This window comes from Patiria miniata, unplaced genomic scaffold (genome assembly GCF_015706575.1).
Source record: "Patiria miniata isolate m_02_andy unplaced genomic scaffold, ASM1570657v1 HiC_scaffold_11, whole genome shotgun sequence".
NCBI classification, from domain to species: Eukaryota; Metazoa; Echinodermata; class Asteroidea; order Valvatida; family Asterinidae; genus Patiria; species Patiria miniata.
Window position 1 is genome coordinate 92014 of NW_024037049.1, and position 19057 is coordinate 111070.

At 40.3% G+C, this 19057-nt stretch overlaps 1 protein-coding gene across 3 annotated transcripts in view; it reads left to right on the top strand.

Moving 5' to 3' along the window:
* Positions 1-1715: 1715 nt before the first annotated feature.
* Positions 1716-19057, top strand: part of LOC119741208 — a 42004-nt gene continuing 24662 nt past the window's right edge. Inside the window, exons 1-5 of one of the 3 annotated variants that reach the window (XM_038216944.1) lie at positions 1717-1958; positions 9922-10030; positions 15151-15227; positions 17330-17464; positions 18103-18171. In XM_038216944.1, coding sequence (XP_038072872.1) covers positions 1860-1958; positions 9922-10030; positions 15151-15227; positions 17330-17464; positions 18103-18171 — 489 coding nt within the window. In that variant the 5' untranslated portion in view covers positions 1717-1859. Of the gene's footprint in view, positions 1959-9921; positions 10031-15150; positions 15228-17329; positions 17465-18102; positions 18172-19057 lie in introns of those variants that run through there. The other 2 variants (XM_038216952.1, XM_038216960.1) reach the window with 2 other exon arrangements.

Here is a 19057-nt window from a genome sequence, read left to right on the forward strand (position 1 = left end):
ACTCAGGTAACCCAAGGATGCGTTCAACTGCAGCCTTGAATGCAGAGTGTGCCATCTCCGTGCTGTTCAGGAATGGGGAGTAGGGAGGGAGGCGCTTCAGCTGGATCATTGGGTTGGCACCTTCAGGGAGTTGGGCTCGCACGTGAGGCCTCGCATTGTCGTATATGAGGTAAATGGGTTCGTCGTCTGGGAAAACTGCATCACACTCTTGAATTGTGTCCGCAAGAAACTCCTCGAATCTCTCTCGAATCACAGTTTCGAATGCGATTCGGTGGTGCACCAAGCCTACTTCACTAGAAACAGCGAAGGTGACATTGCAATTTCTCCCTCGTTGTCTGTCGACGACTCGTCTTGCAGCGATCCCTCGTGGAGCTCTACCCTGGGAGCGTCGAGTCCAGACGTTATAACCTGTCTCGTCCATGAAGACTAGATGCGCCAGAACACCATGCTGCAGGAACCACTCACCATACTGGACGCGTTGATCAAGAACTTCAGGGGAATTTCTTGCATCAGGGACGTCCTCCACTAGTTTCAGTGTACCATCTTGGTACCATCATCATCCCATCCAAGGCCCTGGCTATGGTGGCAGTAGAAACCTGGGGCTACTCTGGCAGATGCTCACTCAAACTAGCCTTCATTTGTTGAAGTGTCAAGACGGGATTAGCGTCAAGGATGCCTTGCAGGTGGTTTCGCATGTCATCATCCATCTTGCTGTGGGTTGCTCCTCCTCTTGCCAGCGTCTCTCGCCTTCCAGTCCTCAAATATGTTGCAACAATTGATCTGGCTGTGGACTTGTTGATGTTCAAATTGACCGCAAGCTCAAGGTAGTCTTGCTCGTTTCCCTCGAAGGCCTCAATCAACCTTTCTCGATCTACCTGGGCCACTCTAGCGTAGCGACCACGAGCTGCCATTTCTAGAAATATGCGGGTAAAACTGTAGCGAAAGCTCGTCTTCGAAGTACATCGGCAAAGTGACTCAAGTGCCAAAAAGTGAACCGTATTTATGCCTTCAACATTCTTAAGGAAACAAAGCGTTTTTTAGATTGCACAAATTCCAGAAATGACTGCCCAAAAATGAATTTGAATGACTAAACACACGCCTCAAAAAGCTCCTGCGTATTTGAATGCTGAATTGTTAAATTGCGTGATTATTTTGTTAAATCGAATGACGCAACAGTACATTTGACTGGTCATAAAACGAAATCGAATGACCCTTTTCAGTAGCATTTGATTTCGCGCGAAATAGAATAGCGTAGTGGTTAAATTGGCTGCTCATTTGCCGAAATTGACCGAGAAAACCTATATTCTCAGATATTGATAAGTTGCTAAAAATCTCAACGTGTCACTCTATATTATCACTGACAGGTCTCCATTTATCCCCCTTTTATTCATGTATTCGTTTCCTTCATTTTTAAAATTAATTTCCAGTGTATTCGGCTATTTAACGTTTTTTCTTCCTAACTGATCAATGAAATCTCGCTCGCAGTTTACACGAGGGGTGCGTTCGATCATGGAGCTATGTTTATAGCTCCATGGTTCGATCCGGTTGTGGTGGCTGACCCGTCAGCTTTTATATTACCCGTGTTGACTCGGCCGGGTGAGCTAACGTTATTTAGCTAGCTACACGTGCGTTTACCTATCTACCGCTAAGGGCGCCCTTCCCCATAGCTCAATTTGATGACGTAATCGTGTTTCACAGGTCACCGTACAAAAAGATGCACAGTGTCTCTTCCCCTAGAGCTAGCCGCGCCGCGCCTGAAGCTAACTAGTAAAACTATAGCTTTAATTTTAAACTTTTACGTAGCAAGAGTAGCTTACTCAGTTTATTATTAAATTATGATTAGATGATTTCTTATTAAAATGTCTCAAAGAGAACGTTTGGAAGCGTTTTTACAACACGAGGAACATCTTCGGGTGTTGGCTACGAACGGTGAAGATGGATTTCTGAAGGAATTCATGGTGAGTGGTGAAATAAAGTTTTACACGCGTAAGTCTGTAAACATGTCAAGTTGTGAACGGACGGGATCGTAATGTTTTACGGCAACGAGTACACTACAGACTACAGTCGTTTTCCTAGTCAAGCTAGTTCCGGATAGCAAACATCATTCAGGCTGCGTTCGGCTCAACTACTCCACAAATTCAAGTGACATTGATTAAAAAGTTTACCTTGAGTGATGGAGAGAGACCACGAAATAATTTTCAAAATTTAAGCTCTTTTTATTTTGATTTTACGACGTAAAAAGTAGGCCCTACCGATGTCACTTTTCCTAGTTCCGGATCGGTTCAATCAGTTCCGAATCGATCAAAACTGCTTCACGCGAAAAAAAAAAATAACGCGAGAATTTTTTTTTTCAGCCAGAACCAACCAAATCAAGCATAGGCTTATCTTCTGATAAAGTATTATTTCATTTTCCAAAAATAATTCATTCAAGAGAATTCCAGCAAATTTTAAAAAGAGAAAAAAACGTAAATGATTTTGAAACTTTTGTCTGCAGCGCAACGGCTCGAACTCACGCACGGACCGAAAATCTTTTGACACGGCACAGAATACGTCACACAAAATCGATGATAACGCACGTGTAGTTGGGTCGTAAGTGCCCGCGCTATCCGGAACTAGGCAAAAGCATACGGTCATTCGTTTGTGAATTTTCAAAAATTTGCGACTTTACAACTTATTTTTGATTCAACAAGCATTCGATGGAATAGTTTATACGACTGTAGTGTGTGAACAAAATATTCGAAATCACACGGTTCAAGTGATATAACGAGGAGAAAATTTATCGTCGATTCGCAGCTCCCTCGATTTTCTACAAACCGTCCAAACATGTCAAAGTGCGAGTCGGAAATCTGGCCAAAATTCCTCTTCTAAAGATTTTATCGGAAAAATCTTTGTGTAATCAAGGAGCTTACATTTTCCTTTTCAAAATGCACATCGTCCGAATTTTTTTTATTGGAGACTTATCCAAAAGAGGTAGGTTTTTATTTGAAGCTATCCGGAACTAGGACAAATCCGGAACTAGGAAAACGACTGTATTTTGCGGAACTTGCAGAACGTGCGGAACTCTGCAGAACTCTGCAAAACAATGAAGATTATACTGAACAGAGACAAAATACTCAATTGGAAAAAAGACTGACGTTCAAATCCCATTACTCGGTCCTAAAATCATCATAAATTGTAGCTGGAGTTACCCAGCCCTAAATTTTATCATTGGGTTGTCATTTAGGGCTTGAGTAGTCCGAGTAACTAGGACTCTACGAATTGCCTTTTTTAACATTTGGACATGGTCGGGCTATAGTAGAGTCCTAGGTACTGGTACGTAGCCTTATTGCGTTACTAATAACTGTTTTTGACCATTTTCACTCGTGCCCTCAATCAAAATCTTCAGATTTCACCCCCAAAACAGTCTTCAAACTGCCTTATGCGACCCTGTAGGCTTCAGTGGGAATTGGAAATATACAAATGGTGGTGGTTAGGTTTACATAACTTTTGGAAGAAAAGAGAAATTTCACCTTCAATTCGGGAAACATCCTTGTCACAAACACCTTGTTTGAGGCTGCCATTTTGAATTCAGGAAAAGTAGACTGGTGCATGGCTGGCTAGACTGTTTCCTGGCAAGCATCAGACAGACCAATCACAGGGCACTTTGATTTGTCACCTGACCAATCACAGGGCACTTTGATTGGTGACCAATCCAGTTGACCAATCAAAGTGCCCTGTGATTGGTCTGTCTGATGCTTTTCCACATTCAGTGATAAGAGTTCCATGTTTAACCCACCCAGGTTTTTGTACACACGCTATAGGCCTAATGCACAGTTTTGTGACAAGACAGCGGTAGCGACTGGGAACAAATCTGATTCTTTGATTGACAGCTCTTGTTAATAGACGTAATTGTTATGTCTTATATTAATCATAAAATAACGGGTAACCCAGAATCTACTTTAGGGGCTTATGTTAAGTCATTGTTTTCATGGTAAAGACTGTGTGGACAAGCGCCAGTCTACGCGGTAGAAGTCAATCTGCTTTTCCCACGCTGTTGCCGGGCGGGGCTTTCAGCCATGCCTTGCGGTTTCGCCCACGGTATATAAAAAGCCGTGCGCGGAGTGGGAAAATCAGTTCATGTTCGTGTTCAGAAATCAGTTCATAGTTGGAGATCATGGTTCGTGTTTTTGGAGAAAGTTCAGAGCAAACTTTTGAGACATGCCAGTGCCACTTTGTGTTCGTATATTCGCCGGAGTTGCGTGAGTTCAAGTCAAGCCAGAGTACCCTGGTCTAGAGACGTCGACTGAAGTGAGTAATTCTTGAGTTTGGAGTGGTATTTCGGTCCAAAGCTGTCAGTTGCGGTTTTGGCGTTTCGTTTACCCATCGTCTTTGGAGTCATGGAGGAATTGACCGTACTCCGCTGTTGGCTAGCGCGTGCATAGCAGATTGGCCGCAATTGTTCTCCTGTACTAAGCCAGAGTGTACGCCGATAGTGAACAGCGTAAGCTGAGGGAATTATTAAATTGTACTGTTTAGTTGTACTGTTTATTTGTACGGTCTCTTTGTACCGTTATTCTAGTTTAACTTGAGACTTGTTGTTGTAAAGTAGTGTTGAAATACTTGGTTCACACAGAGTAAGGAATTGAGTGCATGCATTTTGGGTCACAGTGTTGGGTTGGAAAGAAAACCCGCTCAGTGAAAAAACCCATGATTGTTCGGCTAACTTCCGTTGTGAATTCAAGTATCGAGACAAGTGAACACAGAGTCTTACAGCGTGGGGCCAGTGACCTTGCATGTAAACATCGGTGGTCTGGCCAGTGTTAGGCTGCCGAGTCATTCATTATTTTTGTAGAGGTTCTTCAGTCATTCTATTTTAAAGAGGCTTTCAGTTGAGTCAGATTTGAGTTAATTTCAGAGTAATTCGGAGCACAGACTATCAGTAACCAGTTAGCGGTATATTTTCCCCAAAACGAGCTCATTCCCTAGGGCCATTAGATTGCGCGAGTAGTTTCTAGGGTCTAAGGTACCATTTGGACTTGGGAAACCGGGTGCGTTCGCCTCAGACGGGTGTCGTTATTCCTGGGGCTCCAAGTTTGAATTCGACTCCCAGGAAAAATTCGCCACAGTATGTAAAGTACGTGTAATGGGTCCGATACCGTGGGAGGGGGCATCTTTATCGCTACAGAACCAACATTAAAAATGATCACAATAATACAGTTTTAAAGTGAATAAGTGTATTATCCTCAACAACTCCTGTGATTTTTTTTCTGGAGAAAATTCACCCTGGAAGACCTTCAATAAAAAAAAGTTCCGCATTTTACCCACTCAGGTTTTTGTACACACGCTATAGGCCTCATGCACGGCATGTACAGTACGTGTATCATGGGTCCGATGCTTTTGGCCTGGGAGGGGCATCTTTATCGCTACAGAACCAACATTAAAATGATCACAATATTTTTATTTTAATGTGGATAGGTGTCTTACATCCTCAACAACTCCTCTGATTTTTTTCTTGGGAAAATTCACCCGGGAAGACCTTCAGTTATAAGAGTTCCGCAGGTAGTATCCACTACCGTGATAATGGGCTTGATATTTTTCGTTTTAGTTTTTTTTTTTACTGATACATGGAACATTTCGTCGGTCGCACCGTGAACCGGCGTATCTCAATTTTTTGCTCAATTGTGTTTTTGTCATTAACGTTATTATTTCATCAAAGTGCTCGTGTTCAGAAAGTTTTATTCCGATCGGAGTTCTAATTAACTAAGAACGCTAATTAGACTGTGTGGCATATCTCTAAAAAATGATAAATGCCCCACTATACGCCACTTCACACGCTAATTCCCATAGTGCTATGACGTCACAAAGGCGCATTGACATGAAAAATTTGAATTAAGCGTTTCACGAACCGACGTATCTCCGTATCTGGCACACGGCCACTATTAAGCGCGTTGTATGACATACAATAAACATGATAAAAATCTGTTTCACGAAGTGACAAATAACTTTGGAACTGAATTTCTCAAAAACTAAGCAACTCAGATGCACACGGATTGCATACAATAAAGTTCAATCTATAATTTAATAGCAAAAACGAAACAGTTTGAATTCTTACACAGGGAGTATATGGAATGAGCCTACAAAATAATGACCAACTTTAAATCGGGTTTTCTCGAAACACAAAAAAATGCGATACGTCGGTTCGTGGTGCAGCCGACGATTTATTAGTTTCTTTGAATTCTCCAGCTCAAATCCCTGCCTGCTTCGGCAGGACATAACCCACTACAACCATACATAAGTATGGGCTTCAGATGTTTCGGCCATGTTTTTAACTTGTAGGCCATTTTGCCAGGTAAGCTACCTGCTGTCGAGCGACACTGAAAAATCCACTACCATGATGAGGGCTGAAAATATTTCATTTTTGTATTTTGCAAAAAAATAGTTAGTGGCCTGACGTTTCGACCCTAGCAGAGTCTTTCTCGAAGGCTAAACATTTTTAGCCTTCGAGAAAGACTCTGCTAGGGTCGAAACGTCAGGCCACTAACTATTTTTTTGCATTTATACCATAGGTCCTTTTGGTTGGTAAGCAGTTTGCAACAGCTAATTCTATTTTTCATTTTTGTATTTTGTAACAACTTTGGAACTCATCTGTTCCACACTCGCGTGTCCGGCCGGAAATATTGCATTGTGGACACATGGTAGAGAGCACCTTACTTCAGACACTTTCTCGAACATTGCAGAATATATGCAATATCCAGTTAGTCCAGGCAAAATAAGGTTTGACCTCACTCAAATTGCAACAGAATTGTTTTTACCACAGTGCATTTCTATAGGCCAGGTTAGGCCCTAAGGTCCCTAGAATGATATATAAAAGTCCTAAAAAATCCAAGTAGTACATCCTACTTCAGTTTAACTTTCTAACATAACGCATATGAGTGACTGAATAATCATGAGGACATACAAAACAATGTACTAACAATCCAAAATGACTATACCCTAAAGTTGTGTGCATTTATCTTGTCTCCAGAGATCATTCAGTATAGTCTTGCTAAACCTCAGTATTGATTAGCTTCAAATTCACCAAGTTGCTTACTGGCACAGTTACTCTATTAACACCTTATGGAAAAATCATGTGAACAATGATAACATTGTGATATTTAGCCCAGCAAATAAAGACAAACGAGGTGTCTGTAAAATGGGCTAAAAGGTAGGGTAAGGGTTGCCTAACTTGGGAAACTTGAACAAGTTCCCAAATTCATTGGTAAAATAACAACATTTCAACATTGACATATTTTTTGTAAGCAACAATAATCTCTTAGTTTTGTGGATTTCCTTAAACTTGTTCAAGTCTCCCACGTTAGGCTAATTTTTATCCGAATTTACGGACACCTTATTTTTCCCCCTGTTTTGTTTTTTGGGCTAACTATCAAGATGTTTTCATTTTTCACACGATTTCCATTTAGTTTTGTTACTGTGCAAGTAAGTAACTTTGTGAATTTGAAGCTCATCAATACTGAGGTTTGTCAAGACTACTTCATGATATCTGGGGGAAATGTAAATGCGCGCAACTTTGGAGTAAAAGGTAGCCATTTTGGATCTTTATTATGTCCTCATACTCATCCGGTTTCTTTAGAAAATGTTATTTAAGCAAGGACAGGTAAGTAGAATCCCTAAAATATACTTTTCCCCCAAAAAATACCCAAATATGTGAATAAACATTTTTCCTGGCCAATTTCACCAAGTTTTCATTTAATTTGACGCCTGGCTCATTCAATTTAGATTGAAATTGAAAGATCACACAGATCGTCATTCACCAATCAAAAAAAGAATCATTCAATTTCAATATTCGAGCATTCTATCCTCTTTTAGCTGCAGTTGTCCCTGTAAAAATGCATGCAAATTAAAAGTACATGTATCACGTTGATCATTCAATTTCGTCTGAACCAGTAGTAAGCTGAGTACAGAGTACTCTGAGTACTTTAGGGGTCAAGTCCAGGTCCGAGTCCAAGTACACTATGACGAGTCCGAGTCCAAAGCACCGAGTAAGAAACCATTCAAGGCCAAGTACTGGGCCGAGTACCTAAGTTCGAGTCTGAGTCCGAGTTCGAGAACAATACCAAAAAAGTACACAAATCAATTTAACAAAATAAACGAATAAATTAAATAAAATAGAAACAAACACAGCATGCTATCTTATCTTCTTTACCAACTGGTTGACACTAAACAACTTTTTATTAGTGTAAACAATGTAACAAATAAAAAATTCATAAAAAACAAAATTCATCAAATCAATGAATGAACTGGCACTCTTTGTTTTCACCTGTAAAAAAAAAAAAAGACACCTGAAGTATTAGCTATTTTGAAGAAACCTTTTTCCAGACAACAAAGTACCCAAGAAAAACCCAAAATTTACAAAACCAACCAAAAAGCGAGACCTCAATTGCTGGTTGTTTGTTATTTCAATTGTACACAAATAGTCCTACATATTGAAAAACTGTGAAGAGATGAGCGAACGAACATAAGAAGCATGAGCGCGGATAGCTCCCAATTCATGAATGTTAGTAACATTGGGGAGGCGGGAACTAGACTAAGCCGTAATGCAGGCTGCAACCGCGCCATCGTACTAGCAATGCGTTCCAGGTTGAGCAATTGAATCGATTAAAAAGAAATGAACTGGATGTGTACTCCCGATTACTGGGGTCGAGTACCGATTACCAAACCGTCCAGTCCGGTTTTTCGAGTATGAAGAATCGAGTACGGGCCAAGTCCAGCATTTTTTTGAGGACTGATAGTCGAGTACGGGCCGAGTACCTGTGTGTACTCGAGTAATCGAGTTGTTACCGACACTGCTACCCGCACCGTCCCAGTACATCGAGACATCAGGATTTTTTTCCATGGTAGAAATAAAAATTGGCCCTATACTTCTGTATTCATGAAGGTGATGATCTTTAAAATTATTCATTTGGCCGGTCTGCCCAGTTGCCTCTGTATAAACTTTGTCTGGTGTATGTATCAAGTTGCCGTCACACCAACCTTTACCAGAGCAACCTGAGGTACTGGATGTATTCATGTTCATGCAATTTAACATCTGGGTAGATCCATGACTCGTTCAGAGCCGGGTATTTGTACCTGTACCCAGGTCCATCAGAGCTGACTCCAGCACTCAAGAGCCGGGTCCAAGCATGCCTGCAGTGCAGCCAGCGGAGATCACAAGTTACTCAGCACTCTGGTCATATCATAGGAGTCAGGTTTTATCAGACTGCCTAACCCCGCAGCTCGCTAGCGGGGAACTTACGCATACGCATTCAGTGTACAAATTACTTGCTGCTGGGTAAGCTTGACTCCTAGTGCGAGCATGCTTGGAACCGGACCTGAGTGCTGGAATCGGCTCTGATGGACCAGGGTACAACAGGTACACGTTGGTACAATTAGCCAGCTCCGATCGTGTTTACCGGTACCGGTACGTGTGTGGTGCATCATTCTACACGGTCGGCGGTCGGCGCAGTAAACAAAATCATAGGCAAGGAACAGAAAATAAAGTAATAAACTCTTAAATTTGCTTTTAATAACACAATATCCATAGTTTCGCTAGAAAAAGCCAATCATTATAGAATAACATGTATTGCACACCAAAATTCACGGAGCAAGGACCTTGAAGGTGACACATTTACCATTACTTTACATGTAATTGCAAGGGCTTTTGTGTTTTATTGAATTTTCCGGGAGCTGGTTCCGACTACATGTAGAACCACTTCTTTTTTAGAGAACTGGAACCGGCTCCAGAAATTCTTGAACCGCCCAACACTAGTGCTTACTCCTTTATCTTTGGTACATCCTGGGAACTAATTGTACGTGGATACTGTCACATGTAAGTTGCATTTATTGGCTACTAAGGGGAGCAGTGTACATGTAATCTTGTTTTTGGTTGTTTTGCATAATTTACAGGCACTCAAGCAGCAGTCTATGAGGTATAAGACAGAAAAGACTTACCCTTCTCAGGAAGGGGAACGTGACTGCAACATACGCAAAAACAGATACAAAGATATATTGCCATGTGAGTATACTACCTTGAAATTATGAAAGAAATATGTCCTATTCCTTATTTCCCATTCAGTTGCATGTGTACCATATATGGGACCCATACAACTGCAGAACCTATCAAATAATACGGAACATTTTCTGTAATTCTCTGCTATTTCGAGAAAAACTTTTGCTTAATAAAATGGGGGGGGGGGGGGCAAAATTGACGGAAAAGAAAATGCTCTTCATTGATGATTTACATAGATGTATTGGTTTGGCTGGATATTTGATGCATGCATTGCATCTATAGGAAAATTTGGTAACAAACCCCAAATCCAAACACTCATTTAACCAAACGGGGTGAGACTGTAGACTTGATGTAGATTTTATTGAATGCATGTAGAGCAGGGATGAAACTTTTTTAATTTATTCAGAATTCTGACTTGCCGAATTTTGTTCCAAAAGGGTAGGGGAAGGGGATGGGAGAAGGGTGGGGAACGGGGTGGGGGAATGTGGTGATGGTGGTGATGTCGTACATGTACATAAATGTAAGCATTTGATCTTTTAGTTACATGTACCGGTAGTTTAATATTTCAGTTTGTTGGGTAGGGTGGGGTAGGGGAGGGTCATGTGCGTCGTTAAGCCAAGGACGTTATTTTGGGCGTTGTTTCGGGCGTTGTTTCCTCCCGATTATTACATCAGCTGTTTCAGGGATGTTTGAGGATATGCAGGACCAGGCTGATTCTACATCATCTGGGAGGTCGCCAGATGGTCGCCAGAATGACCCCTGTTCCGCAGGGGTCATTCTTAGGTGTACTTTAATTCATTATTTACACCAGTGATCTACCATCTTATATCCCCAAAACTATTTTTGTTGATGTTTGCAGATGACTCTACTTTAACATGTAGCAATTGTTGCATGCATGCTAAATGCATGCTGATTGGTTCAAAGCAGAAATCTCCAATACAATTGAACATGTACATAGCTGATACTGGTAGTCTCATTGTTAATAGCAAAGTGTTGTAAATGCTTGGGAGTTATTATTGACAAACCATTAAGTTGGGGCCCACACGTTAATAAATACATACACGAATGTAAGAAAAATAGTTTCGTCTAAATTGGGTATGTTAATACCCAAAGCAGCTTGCACACAATTGTTGTAAGCTCAGTTATGCCAACTTTTAAATACTGTTGTACTGTATGAGGAGGAAGATACATTTATCTCACAACAATATTCTCCACAAATGTCTAAAGAAAGCCGCACGGACGATCCTTAAATGTACCTTCCTCACCCCTTCAGTGCATATGTTTGCTAGAATAAACTGGGTCCCATTTTTTTAAAGAGTTTATTTTATTTATTTTATTTTATTACCTTCATTGCACAAATACATTAGAAATGACATGTGGTGCAAAAGGGAAACCCCGAACAGGCACACAGGCCCACTAAATGGGGACTCTTGTTCACACATCAAAACCGAAAAACAGGGGACAAGGACAACAACAAGCAAACAATCAAAGAAAACAAGGAAATACTGTTCAAAGAAAAAACTCAATAGAAAAAGGAAAAACTACGATTAAAAGCGGCCACAAATTTTTGCACTAGCATAATAAAAAATATACGGGTGAACTCTACCCAAATTACACATCACTGGCTAGTGAGTAGTGGTCAAGTACAATGTAGGCCCGATTTAAAAAAAGAAAGCACTTGTGGATTTCTTAGGTTAGATGGAATTTCGTTCCAGGAGTTGTTTATGCGGTTAAAAAAAGTTTGCCTAAAAATGCCAGTTTTACATTTGTTGGGAATAAAAGTGGGAGAATCGGAGGATGTCAGATTGTGGAAATCAGTGTTGCGGAAGCTGACCTTATCATAAATTGTGATAGACGTCAAATTCTGGAGGCCCTTGAAAAAGAGAACATTGGTCTTGAGTTTGCGACGATCTTCTAGGCTTAGGAGGTCTAACTCTTTCAGACGCTCCTCGTACGAGGCAGAACTTCTCAGAATAGATTTGGTGGCATGTCTCTGAACTTTTTCAATCGCATTGTTAAGGCCTTTAGCATGAGGATTCCAAACTTCGGACCCGTATTCCAAAATGGGCCCAAGGCCAAAAAAAAAATAAGTCGGTCTCTGGTCAGCGCGCGCGTCGATTTTAATCATGCACGTCAATCCTTTTTTTTCCCCAAAATGTTCTGCGGTAGCTCCAACAGCGCCCTCTATTGCCGTACCTCCTCAATTTTTTTTACCAAAGAGCACCAAGGAATGGGAAATTGCACCAAGGCAAATGATTGAGAGCACCAAGGCAAATTATGGAGGACACCAATGTACATGCGGACACCAAAAAGGCAAAATAGTACCCCACCTTGTCTGTACAATCCAAGCTTGAAGAAAAAAAAAAAAGCCGCGTGGCCGCGTCAATTCCAGAACTTTGGTCTGACCAGAGACCGAATTTTTTTTTTTTTGCCTAACATGCGTTAAATAAAGAATTTTACGAGTAACAGTGTCGTGAACATCAAAACAAGTGTGCCTGATCATACCTAGAATGCAGTTGGCTTTGCAATCCATTTTGTTGATGTGCAACTTCCAACTCAAACTGTTGGTCACCATAATACCAAGATCATTCATATTATCGACAGAGAGTAAACTATGGTTACCAAGTTCGTAATCAAAATGGGCAACATGATGTTGTTTACGGGTTTTGACAGGTAGCACAACACATTTTTTAGCATTGAAGTCAATATCCCAAGTTTTACTCCAATTAAAAATGGCATCGAGATCATTTTGCAGAGCTATTTGGTCGTCATTGGTGGCTATGGTGCGATAACATTTTGCATCATCAGCAAAGAGCGCAATTCGTGTATCTGGCGAGACACAAGTAGGCATATCATTAATAAAAACAACAAAGAGCATCGGTCCTATGATTGAGCCCTGCGGAATACCAGAGGTGACTGGTAATCAGTCTGAATGAGCACCATTGATGACCACTCTCTGCAATCTGCCCTCTAGGTAGTTGTGGAACCAGGCAAGAAGTGTGCCACCGATGCCAGCAAACCTGAGCTTCTCAATAAGCTTAGAATGATTGACGGAGTAAAAAGCCTTTGAGAAGTCCAGGTAAACCACATCAGTATCACACCCCCTGTCGTAATTAGAACCAAGGTTGTGGGTAAATTCAACTAATTGTGTGATACAAGAGCGATTAGGCATAAATCCATGTTGGCAGTCAGATATAAGTGGTTGCAGAAATGGTAAAAGTTGCTTATGAATACACCGTTCAAGAACTTTGGAGACCAGGCTAAGCAAGGATATGGGACGTTAGTTCACAGCGCAGCTGTTGTCCCCCTTTTTGAAAACCGGAGTGACATTTGCAAGTTTCCAGTCAGAAGGAACTTTGCCTTGCATGAGAGAAGCATTGAAAATTGCAGTGAGTGAAGGTGCAAGCTCCTGCGCAAACTCACATAACAATTTGCCAGGAATACCGTCCGGACCGCTTGCCTTGCCTGGGTTCACTGACTTTAAAATTTCGAAAACATCTGTGGAAATAAAATTCAAAGAGCTAAGTATAAAAAGGATATTCTTGTTTTCAAAAGTCTAAATAAAATGACTCCTTTGTACATGACAAATCGTCACCGTTTTGATGAAGTGACACATCTGTGCACAAAGATGCAAAACCGAGTTTTGAGAAAATTGCGTTTGAAGTTGGTGGATTTTTCAAGTGGCATTTTTGTGTTCATTTCTCCCCCAGAATTGAAAAATATATAACTGAGACATATGTTTGTACACAGTGCGTGCGCGTATATAAAATGTATACATTTTTAGAACGCAGATGCGTCACTTCGTCAAAACGCAAATCGTGGAGGCTTCATATTTCTAAATATAGCACACGTGTAAACTCAATGAGACTAAGTGACACAAAGAGATTCGTCACTTCGTCACAACGAAAAACTTAGTTTGTAGCACTTTCAACACTTTGTGCAGTTAACATTATTAACAAACGATGGAATGTTGTGTCTCGAAATTTGGTAATTATGGACATCATAAAATGTTAGAATAGCCGAAAATCTCAGATTTAAGAAAATCTCGGTTTTGGACGGAAATCTTTTCACACCAATTACACAGATTCGTGAAACAAGACAATCAACTAACAAGGCATTGAAAGTCCCTTTTGCCAAAAAGGAATGCTATGCCAAAAGTTTCGAGCAAGTGGTACGAATGTAGGGAATAATTTGCTTGAACAATTGAGAAAGTTTTGTATAGATTCCTTACAGCCATTCAAATAAGAACTACATTGTACGCAAAGCCATCAATTAGTGATATTCAGGTCAAAATGCGCTGTTCTACGGAGTTATTAACTTTGTTGCCATGGTATTAATTTGGAGCTGGATCGGGAATTTCCCTGTGTTTTTTTCCCCCAAAGGGTTTTCGTGGAGTTTTCGTCCACCCCGTGATCAGTAATTCATGCCTTGTAGTTATACTTGAATGTTTAACATGTGTATATAGCTTTATTTCTGTAATATCTCTGAAATACTTGTAAGTTTGTAAATATTGATGATCGTCTAAAAATTTCTTATGAGTTTAACTTTACTTAATATTATGTAATAATTTGTAATGTATGTAGGGCCCCGATGGAAACCAGTTTTTAAACTGATTGGGCATACCTTGGTTAAAGAAATTGAATAGTCCAATAAATAAATAAATTAAAAAAATAAATGAGTGAACTTCACAGCGTATCACCAGAGCCAGGCCACACTTTTCAACAAAAAGTCAGCCTCCACTGATTTTTTCCTAACATCTCTGTAAGAATGACAACCTTATCAGTATGGAAGCCTACCGGAAGGTGGTTGTGACGTGAGCTAAGGTACATGTACATGTACATGTGTGAAGCACTACTTGACTCACTAAATCTCAGTCCTTTTTTTATCAGGCCTCTGTGACTATGATACAAATGTAGCTTGATACACAATGTAGCTAAAACATTTTCACAGTCTTTGCTTTGTATGTTTAGTGTGCATCTGGAATATATGAAGGTGGGTCTATTATGCCACTCCACACATATTTGGCCTCATGGCATATTGGACACTGATGCACTAGTTACATTATTCCATGTATGGTATTTATCTATGGGGGTGTGAAAAAAAACCTTGTCCGTTTGTGCCCTCAGTTGACTACACTCGTATTGTACTACCCGAGACAGAAGGTGTTGAAGGATCAGACTACATCAATGCTAACTACATCAAGGTAAATGGCTTAACATTAACATACCTGAATCCATCAAAATCAACCCCCCTGTTTCGGGGGATTTCGGCGGATTCAGGATACCTCCATATTGCACAAACTGGGGGATTTTGATGGATTCAGGATACCTCTATTTTGAGCTGTTGGGGGACTTTGATGGATTCAGGATCTCAACAGTTTAACTCTTTTGCAATGTTTGTGGTCAATACTGCTGGCACTAGCCCTGCCAAGTCTGTCACATACTGTACAAACATGTGCACACATGTACTGGGTGGATGGGCGCTTGTGACTGGGGCTATAAATAGGCGTCAGCATATAAACAATGGATTGTGTTAATAACCCATCCAGACAATGAGTACCGAAGTGTGACGTCATTTAAAACCAGAAAGTGTAGGGCAAACGAATGGAGTACGCGCGTGTGTGGGTTTACGGCACAGATATAGAATAAAAAGACTAGATCAGCAGCGCGTCCACACGTGTGGACTTGCATGGCGGGTCACGTGCTGGAGGAAAGATACAAATAATGCACGAAAACGTGACGAACGCAACGCCGTTTGTGCGCAAAGAGCACCATGTGCATCGCTAATAATTATGTGTGCGCATCGCGTAAATACTCGGTGCGCATTTCTAGCTTCGCGCGCGTTGAGCTAGGTCACGTGCTGGAGGAAAGATACATTTAGCTCCATTACTTAACGTTAATTTGTTGAGCGTCTACGAGAGACAACCAAAATGGCGGAGATTTATCTCACAGTGAATGGGCGCGTGTGGACGCGCTGCCGATCTAGTCTTTTCATTCTATCTATGGTTTACGGGCTGAAACACGCGCTAATGTCTTTCACACACATTTTGTGCGCAAGATGTATTCACTTTGGTACTCCATGCTGGGGTCGCCATGCATTGGTGTATTTTTATGGATCCTATGCAACAACACACATCACAATTTTCATGCGAGCGTGGTATCCTGAATCCGTCAAAATCCACCAGAAATTTAGGTGATGGATTTTGAAAACTCTATGGAAAAACATGCTGTATTTTTTTTATGCCACCATGGTATCATGAATCTGCCAGAATCCATCAAAACTTTTGCTGGTGGACTTTGGCGGATTCAGGATACCTCCAGTATCTACACTGGGGGATTCTGATGGACTTAGGATACCAGCATTTTTTGCATGACAAAATTGGTGGATTTTGGCGGATTCAGGATACTTTCTAGTAAAAGAGCTCCAGGAGTTAGGGTTAATATTCTTGTTCCAAACCATTTTGAGCATTTCCTATAAAGTATAAAGTTAATAATACATGCAGTTAGCCATGTTACCATGGATACTGAGTGTTGATATTTTGCAAATCAACAGAGATGGGTGGATGTTGCTATGCTGATAAGGGATAGGAGAAACTATGCTGATTATACATGTAGGACACACCACATCTGGATGATGCCTCAGATTGTAACTGTAGCTGGGCTAAAATGAATGACCCTTGCACAGACAGTCATCACCCTGATTACATATATGCCTCATAAACAGTGGTCAATGGAATATTCAACGCAACATTATCATGATTAATTTGAAGAAATATCAAAGATGGGTCTATTTTCTTTAACAAAGAACAACTATGTGCAAGGTGTGCTCGATCAAAACTCGAACTTCTCATTGTAGGAGATGGAAACTCTGGGAGGTTTCTCAAATTTTGCTCCCTCTCCTTCAACTTGCGAACAGTTAATAAGAATAGTGTATTTTTTTTGTCATTTTCAAGCAAACTTGAATTCTCAATAGAGATTGGTTGATCCTTGCAACAACACTGCGGTATTATTCCCCACTGTCCGTATCGTGACTTCCTGCTGCAATAATATGTCCATGATGAGAGCAAGGGCATAGACACTTTGTTTTGTAGATTTGGATCATTTCCAGCAGAGACATAGAAAATAGTCCCATTTCTGCTAATTAGTATATCGCCCATCTCACCTGTCTGTTTCAAACACTTGATACCGGTATGATGAACGGTATGTACCGGTACAAGTACATGTACATGTAATCCTGCAGTATATACAATTATGTATGTATACAATTGAAATTGATATTTTCTTCCTTCCCTAATTTCCTTTCCAGGGGATTGATGGTAAGAATGTGTATATTGCAGCTCAAGGTCCTTTACCGCACACGGTCGTTGACTTTTGGCGTCTTTTGTGGAATACAGGGGTGGAGGTGGTTATCATGGCCTGTAACGAATTTGAAAGTGGAAAGGTACTACACTCAACCAAAAAAGAAAGTCCCCCCCCCCTTCCAATACTTTTTGTCTAACTCAAAACTACTGAGCACCTCTCGCTCAAATAACGACTAATCAGTACAGAAATTCCTTAGCAATCCAGCCATACTCTTTATTTGGCCCAAACAGTGATGTTTACAAATTTTAGCAATTTATGACAAATGACACCAAAAACAGTTGCACTTTTGTATATGTGCGAGTTGTGGTTCACCCTCACCTTGCACATATACAAAAGTGCAACGTTTTCGGTACCATTTGTCATAAATTGCATAATTTTGTACACATTATCACTGTTTTGGGCCAAACAGAATATGGCTGGATTGCTAAGGAGTTTCTGTACTGATCAGTCGTTATTTGAGCAAGATGTGCTCAGTAGTTTTGAGTTAGACAAAAGGTATTAATTAAGGGGGCTTTGTTTTTTGGTTGAGTGTATTTGTGAATATTGCAAGATTGTGTTTAACCCACAGGATATTTTTTTGCCTGTCACCAAATAAATTTTAATGAAATAAAAGAACACAAGCAAGTGCTCTCTAAAGAAAGGATTTTTAGTTTTTAGTCTGTTTCTTACTTAATATGTCAGGGATTGTTAACCTTAAATTATATTTTTCTTCACCAGCACAAATGTGAGAAGTACTGGGCTGATGAAAATGAATCAAAAGAATTTGGAAATGTTACAGTGAGCTTGGTAAGTACAAGAGTTTTGTTTCAAAATGTAATGGTGCAGTTGGTTCTCACTAGATTGCATAACTACAGTACTTACATTTATTTGCGCAACTTACATGTACCTGCTCTCTGGAGTCTAGAAATACCAAAATTTTACAGAATTGTCTAGGTTTATAGATTTAAGGGAAGTGTACTCAACACTTTCTCAGAACATTTTGCAAGAAACTGTTCATGCTAACAGTACACACTCTCTTTGTACCTGTCAAAAGTTAACCAACATTGAAGAACTTTCCAGAAATCACTCAAAGTGCAAGTTACCTTGTGATGTCGTTTAAAAAATGTTTTAAACATGTTGGCTTTAACATACAGTGTACAGGCTGTCATGCCAAGCTATTCACGATTAAGAGTAACAAAGGATGGAAATTGTTTGTTTCTTATTTCAAAAACAAGAGGGGCCACAAGAAACGCAACAAAATCTTGAGATATGTAATTAACGATTCAGAGATATGATCCAAAATGTCCTGGTCTGTATTTTCCTTGACCATTACTAGATGATGGATGTATGGTTTATTCGCTGAGTTCAATAAAAGCTCTGTCATGGACATGACATCATGCTGGCATTGCCCTGAACCAAGTTATTGCCATGTTGACTGGTTGCCCAGATCTCACTGCAGCCAGTTATTAACTCTTCACAGCCAAACGTCGTGAACAATTGCAAATTTTCGTTTTGTATTTGTTTTTCAGTAAATACGAAAGGCAGTCAAATAAAAAAGAAGTGAAACATTTCTATGACCTCTTTTTACCAATTTTGGCTATGTACATTTACGGGTCTTGCTATTGATTCTGGAGGTTTTATCTTACAAGCAATGAAAACAACAACAGAATTTGTCCGAAACATCAACCAAAAA